This window comes from Silurus meridionalis, chromosome 1, assembly GCF_014805685.1.
Source record: "Silurus meridionalis isolate SWU-2019-XX chromosome 1, ASM1480568v1, whole genome shotgun sequence".
Lineage (NCBI taxonomy): Eukaryota > Metazoa > Chordata > Actinopteri > Siluriformes > Siluridae > Silurus > Silurus meridionalis.
In genome coordinates, this window is record NC_060884.1 from 22,019,972 (window position 1) to 22,026,855 (window position 6,884).

At 36.4% G+C, this 6,884-nt stretch overlaps 1 protein-coding gene across 4 annotated transcripts in view; it reads left to right on the forward strand.

The window, feature by feature from the left end:
• The window catches only part of tgfbr3 (transforming growth factor, beta receptor III), a 90,115-nt gene extending 83,562 nt beyond the window's left edge, over positions 1 to 6,553 (forward strand). For 3 of the 4 annotated variants that reach the window (XM_046854918.1, XM_046854915.1, XM_046854919.1), the window contains 3 exons: positions 886 to 933; positions 1,356 to 1,463; positions 4,992 to 6,553. In XM_046854918.1, coding sequence (XP_046710874.1) covers positions 886 to 933; positions 1,356 to 1,463; positions 4,992 to 5,110 — 275 coding nt within the window. In that variant the 3' untranslated portion in view covers positions 5,111 to 6,553. The remainder of the gene's footprint in view (positions 1 to 885; positions 934 to 1,355; positions 1,464 to 4,991) is intronic. The other variant, XM_046854920.1, reaches the window with a different exon arrangement.
• The last annotated feature ends 331 nt before the right edge of the window (positions 6,554 to 6,884 follow it).

The following is a 6,884-nucleotide window of genomic DNA, read 5'->3' on the forward strand; positions in this document are numbered from 1 at the left end:
TGAGTCCAGAGTTGCATGGGCCAATCCCCTCAGCTAATGTCTTTATTAGAGCTACAAGGTGGAGCAGAGCTGGGAGTTCAAATGTTTGGAGGAGTGAATAGTCCTCTGTGCTCATCTGGCTGACCGTTTCTTAGGGACCTACTCATCATGTAGCCTTTTGTGTTCCCTGCCTTTGTGGAGCATTCCATAAATCTCTTTAAGTGGTCCTGGGATTTGTTTAATTGTTAACGTTCTAGTGTGTTGCATGTGTGGATTGTGCAGCATTTATTTATTTATTTTTAACTCCAGTACTGAATTCATTTGTGTTCTTTGGATTTTGTGAGAAATGTACTGGACTGTACCACTCCCCCCACTACTTGCACTCAAAAGTTCAGGTATGGTCAGATCTGCTAATGACATGGCACTGCATTTTCCATATTACAAACTGGACAGAGAGGACAGGGTGTGTGTGTGTTTTCAATTGACAGTCTGTCATCGGCCATCAGCACTGATGAAAACCTAAAGGTGTTCCCAGAATAGCTGCCTTTGTGCCCAGTTTGTGGCACTGTGCCAGTGTGACCCTGATGCCCGCAGCTACACAGGAACTATTGTGCAGCTTGATCGTAGATCATTAGAGCTAATTAGAGACCTGAAACCCATCTGCTCGGATCACCAGGCAAAGGAGTTGCTCAGGGGTTTGGCCTGTTCTCTGGAATGAGGAGCTTCTGCCAGCTCTCGTATCTCTGCAGGTTCCTGTGGGCTCAATTCCAAACAACATGTGATTTCTAAGAGGAATTTGTGCCATCTGCCGTGATGAGAGTGAAGCTCAATTTGACATGTAATTGCAAAACTTGTTGTTTGTGTTGCTTTTAATTGTTCTTTAACCAGAATTGTTTTTCCCCCCAGAGTCTACAACCCACAAGCCACCAGGTTTTCCGGATAACCCCCCTTCCAGTAAGTTCTCGTAATTTTCTGTATAGATCATTATTTAGCAAAAATAGTCATTTACAGCAGGGGTCTTATTGACTGAAAACAGTACATTACAAGTAATATAGTGGTTAAAACAGAATATAAACATGTAGAATCCATATCAACATGTGATAGCAGCATTGATTGAGTTTGATTTAAATGAGTCTGCTTCAGAGCATTTCACCAGTGAACCACAGATAAATTGGTACAAATGTTAGAACATTTTAAAAAAGTATTTTAAACATGCAAGAATCAATATAATCTTAAAAAAAAGTCATAATGGAAAACACATTAAAAGGTTTTATATGTGAGCTTCTTTTCTAAATTGTTTTTGCAGGTGAATAATTATTTTGGCATGAATGTTTATTTGTATTTGATAGTATATGATATATTTTTTTCTGTCACAGCTCACGTGTATGCCCTGGACACTCCGACTGTAGTGGGCATCGCCTTTGCAGCCTTTCTCATTGGAGCTCTTCTTACAGGAGCACTTTGGTTCATCTATTCACACACGGGTAAGATTCAGCTTTTATATTGTTGCACCAAAGAGCTCGCATGCTCACCCATCTGACCTGGATTTTTACCATTCATGCATTTCTAACCGAAGGTTACAGAAGGTTATCAGTCTGTCAAAACAGGAAATTGGGAAAAGTTCCCATTTGATCATGGAAAAAGCTACCCAGTGCTGACAGAATAATAACAATAACATACGACTCATGGTGATCTAACTGCTTCCTGTTTATTAGCCAAAACTTGGATACTCCACTGTTTTTAGCCATTGGAGGTGGGCATTAATGGTCCAAAAGGCATTCTGGGATATTCTGGGTACAATAGAACTGGGACTGGAATTCCCCTTGAAGGTCTCTTTAGGCCTTGCAGGAAAATGTCAAAGCACACACACACACACACACACACACACACACTATATTGGATGGCAAGATTTACCCCTGTGTAAGAAACAATCACTTCTAGACAGAGATAAGCCATGCAGTTTTTGAAAATCTCATCAAATCTGTTTCCAACCTGTTTGAAAGATAGATACGGTGTTGCTTAGGTGCATAAAGGTCAAGTCATGCCAAATGTGGCTAAAATTTCCATGGTGGAAGGCCAAATTACTTGAAATAATGTGCAATAATGGTACTTTGGGCTACAATTCTTGTGTTTTTAGTAGGGATGCACCGAATATTCGGCCACCGAAAATGGCCCAAAAGTGCATTTTCGGTTTTCGGCTGAAAGACTTTGATCACCGAAAAAACACGGCCGAAACAGATTGTTGTGATGACGCAAACAGAAACCGCTGCCTGCACGTGCTTGTCGGTGTGGACGTATTTCAGTATATCTGAGAAAGACCCGCGGATAGCGGTTTGCAAAACATGTAATCGAAATTTCAAGATGGGGTGCGTCTGCAAAGACTTTCTCCACGTCGGGTTTAATTTATCACCTGAAATCCAAACATCCCAATCGCTATGCTAAATATAAGATGAACGCGGCACTGAAAAGCAAAACCCCTCCGAGCATGCGCACTCCGTCTGTGGCGGACGTTTTCGAAAAGGCAGGAAGTTTCCCAGTGATAGTGCTGTATTGTTGTATCTTTAAGCAGTTGCACTTGTTCTGAATGCACTTTGTTTTTATGAAAGAACATATTTAATTTTACAACCTTTCAGCAGGCCAGAGAGTCTGTACATTATTATTTAATGTACACATGAGTGCATTTAAGTTAAACATTTAAGTTTGAATTTTAATTAGTATTATCCTGTGCATTGTTGCAATGTGCTATAAATAAATATTTTCATAATTTGTAATTGATTTATTCTTTGAAACAAAAATTGAAATGCCTTGATTTTAGTAAGGTTAGTACACAGTCATAGCCATAAATGCAATGGTAATAATAATCGGCATAATTTCTTTCGGTTTTCGGGCCAAGAATTTTCATTTCGGTGCATCCCTAGTTTTTAGCATTAAATGGTAGCACATCTTTCCCCAAAATAATTACAACTTCAAGTCTATGATTGCATATCCACATTAGAAAATTATGAAATCATTTTGGAAAGACACAGCACTTTCTGGGCAAGAACATCTTTATACACTTTAAGAATGTTTATGGTGTCTTTTATTAAGTTGGGAGGAGGCAGAGAAGAGAAGGTGCGAGTTGAGAAGGAAGAGAAGTGAATGATAAACGTGGGGATAAAATAAAAAGGATGTGAGAAGTAAGGCAGGTTGTGAGGTTAGGATGAAAGAAGAGGAGAATATGATGTCACTGCCCCAGCGTTTCTCTTCATTATTCTTTACAGTGATTGATTAATTGCATGCAGGAGGAGTCACATCCACATTTGGCATGCTACCATTAATCTGTTATCTGAATTTTTTTTTTTTGTGGAAAGACGACAACAATAAAATGTTGCTCCTTTAAAGTCTTTGCAGAATGTGCTCTAACATCTTAACATTATACAATACGTTTCATGAATAAAGCTTCTAAAAGTTCCTAAAATGCTCTCACCAACAATCAGTACATGTTAAGTGTGTGGTGAAGGACATGAAATCACAGCCTTCTGGTGATTAGTAGACCGCTGAGAGCTTAACCACTGAAATATTTTTGTGTGACCCTGCTCTATGTGGGAACAATCATATCTTCTAGGTAGTAAGTTGGGAGGAGGCAGAGAAGAGAAGGTGTAAGTTGAGAAGGAAGCAAAGCGAATGTGAAACGTAGGGATAAATTGAAAAGGATGCGAGAAGTGAGAAAGAATAAGATGTTGCGAGTTTAGGATGAAAAGAAGAGAATATGATGTCGGGTCAGAAAGAACAGAGAAGAATTTGAAGTGAGGAAGAACGAATAGGGGATGTGATGAGAAAGAGAAGAGGATATGTGGTAAGAAGGAAGAGATGTGGATGTGAGGTGAAGAGGAAGAGAAGAAGGTGCAAGGTGAGGAGGAAGAGAAGAGGATGTAAAGTGAAGAGGAACTTGTTAACTCTGTAGGCTGTGAAAGGAGTGGGGTTGTTATAGCTTGAGTCACTTGGCAGAACATTTCTGGCAGACATTACCGGCAGTGGGGCCTGAAAAAGGAGTAGACGAGTGTGGGTTTAGAAATGGAGAGCCCAGTCATACACACAAGGACACAAACACACTTTGCTTTTATTTTTATCTGCACTCTGTCTGTGTGTCTCTCTCTCTCTCTCTCTCTCTCTCTCTCTCTCTCTCTCTCTCTCATTTTTTTTTACATAGTTAAACTATCTTTCGTTATGCAGGAAAGTTCCTAAAGATAACCCACTGAGGCATTATACATTGCACAACGCTTTTCCTCTCACCCCTAACAAACACACACACACACACACATATAGAGAAAAACAATTCTGGTGTATGGTGGGAGAAACACATACTCAGATGTGATCAGGTCTAACATGGGATCAGCTCAAACTGATCACAGGATCAGTGCAAATTCATCTGATGTCTGTTATAATTGCACTTATCTTTTCTTTAATGAAATAGGTCATGAAATAGGTAAACAGTGTAGTTTAACAAAGTAAAACACTTGATTGTTGATGTAGTGATGTTGTTAAAGGGAGATTTATTTTATAATATCTATGTTTCTGGTGCAACAGTCCTGTTCGAATTTCTTCACATTGGTAACTATTCAGGAGACAGAGAATGATAGCGAGAAAGGGAAAGAGACAGAGAGGAAGAGAGCAGGATAGTGGGTTGGGAATGAGTGTTTATCATAGCTCTAACATAAGCATCAACGTATACTAACCTGTCTTTTGGATGTTCCACAACATTAAATCGTACATTAAACCATTAAATTGCATGAATTATTGTTCATTAATAAATTAAATCTTGTAATCATTGGCAAATTGCTGCAGTATAAGTGGAATAACACACTCCAGTCCTGCAGTTAAACAATAACAATAGCTCTGCTTTGCGTCATGCACACCACTTGGGTACAGTTATGCTAGGATAAGCATATGTTTAAATGTGTGTTATTCCTTTCATAACAAAACAAGCTTACAACTCTCTCTCTCTCTCTCTCTCTCTCTCTCTCTCTTTTTAGGTGACTCAGCAGTGAGGCAAAGCGTACCAAGGTCTCCTCCTGCATCAGAGAACAGCAGTGCGGCTCACAGTATCGGCAGCACTCAGAGCACACCATGCTCTAGCAGTAGTAACGCGTAGCATATACACACACCCGCGCACACAAAAACAGTGAGTGCAGGTCTGGCAGGTCACCACCTGAGGCTCTGAACGCATTCATTTTTCTTCAACTTCATCAATCTTGGATGCTTTCTGAAAGTACATTGTAGAACATCACAGCTTGCAACCAGTTTTCGCCCTAAAATAGTCTGGAATGTGCAGAAGGAGAAGAAACAAAGCCTTGACAAAATGTGGATGAAAAATGAAAAAATGCGGGTGAGGAACTCTGCATAAAAACCCCCTACACCAGCGCATTTATTTTTAGCCATATATGGTTGGAAAGGTCTGTTCATAACAAAAGCTTGTTTACCGCACTCTTTCTTGCGGTGCATAAGCATCTGGAAGATGAGATCGTGCAAATGCTGAGCTTGCGGTTGCACAATGTTTGGTGTGCCAAAGCAAGCTCAATTCTCTTTTCAGCCAATTTATAATTAATACAATGTCTTTGTGGTTTTAGAGGAATAATAATCCTAAAGGGAAACAATAGACTTACATATTTGACGAAAACTATTACATTTCATTTGTTTTATAGAGATTTATGTTCCAGTGGAAAAAGCTTTTTTTATTTAACTTTTTATTTTTTGTTTTTTGTTTTAATGTGCGATGGACTGTTATAAGATTTATTATAACTGCCATAAAAGCATCACAGCCAATTTAGCACTTAATCTAATTATACATACAAATCTATACTTAAAATATATATATTACAGTATGGTCAGAATGCATTTATCTAATAAAAGAAATACTAGACCAGACGGTTTAAAATAAAGAGGTATTTAAATATTTTTGTTTTAGAGTATTAGGGAAAAATGTAGGAAATCAATGCTAAAAGCCACAGAAATCTGACAGTGAACAACCTATTTAAAATTAGTTGAATCCCAGAACATATAGCTCAGAGTTTGTTTTTCTGAGGTTTTGTTCAAAGTAAATAATCATGTTCAATTAAGATCAAAAACACAAAATTTACAAACCTCAATTTGTTCCCTCAGTTTAATTAAATTTAATTCATTTTTATTTGTATAGCGCTTTTAACAATGAACATTGTCTCAAAGCAGCTTTACACAGATAATGTGGTGATAAAAAAGTTTAAATAAAGCATAAACCTAATAATTATCATCATCAAACTTTATTTACATCATATTTTGCCAACTATTGTTTTTTGCCCTTTTACTTTATATCATTGAGTATTGGCTATTACATGTTATGAGTTTAGACTAAACCAACATTATACTAATAACTTGCCAATAATAGAATAAATTCTCACATTCTAGGTCCTTTTATAATATTTACCATTATTTTTGCTGTAGAAAAGGTGAATTGCAGCAATATTGTCCTTTAGTATCAATGCCTTGATACAAATTTGACCTAATACAATTTATATATGGGTGTACTGTGAAAAATAAATACATTTATATATATATATACACACACACATACACACAGTATATATATATATATATATATATATATATATATATATATATATATATATATATATATATATATACTGTGTGTGTGTGTGTGTATATATATATATATATATATATATATATATATATATATATATATATATATTTTGTATATATATATATATATATATATATATATATATATATATATATATATATATATATATATATATACTGTATATATATATATATGTATATATATATATATATATATACTGTATATATATATATGTGTATATATATATATACACATACACACACAGTATATATATATATATATATATATA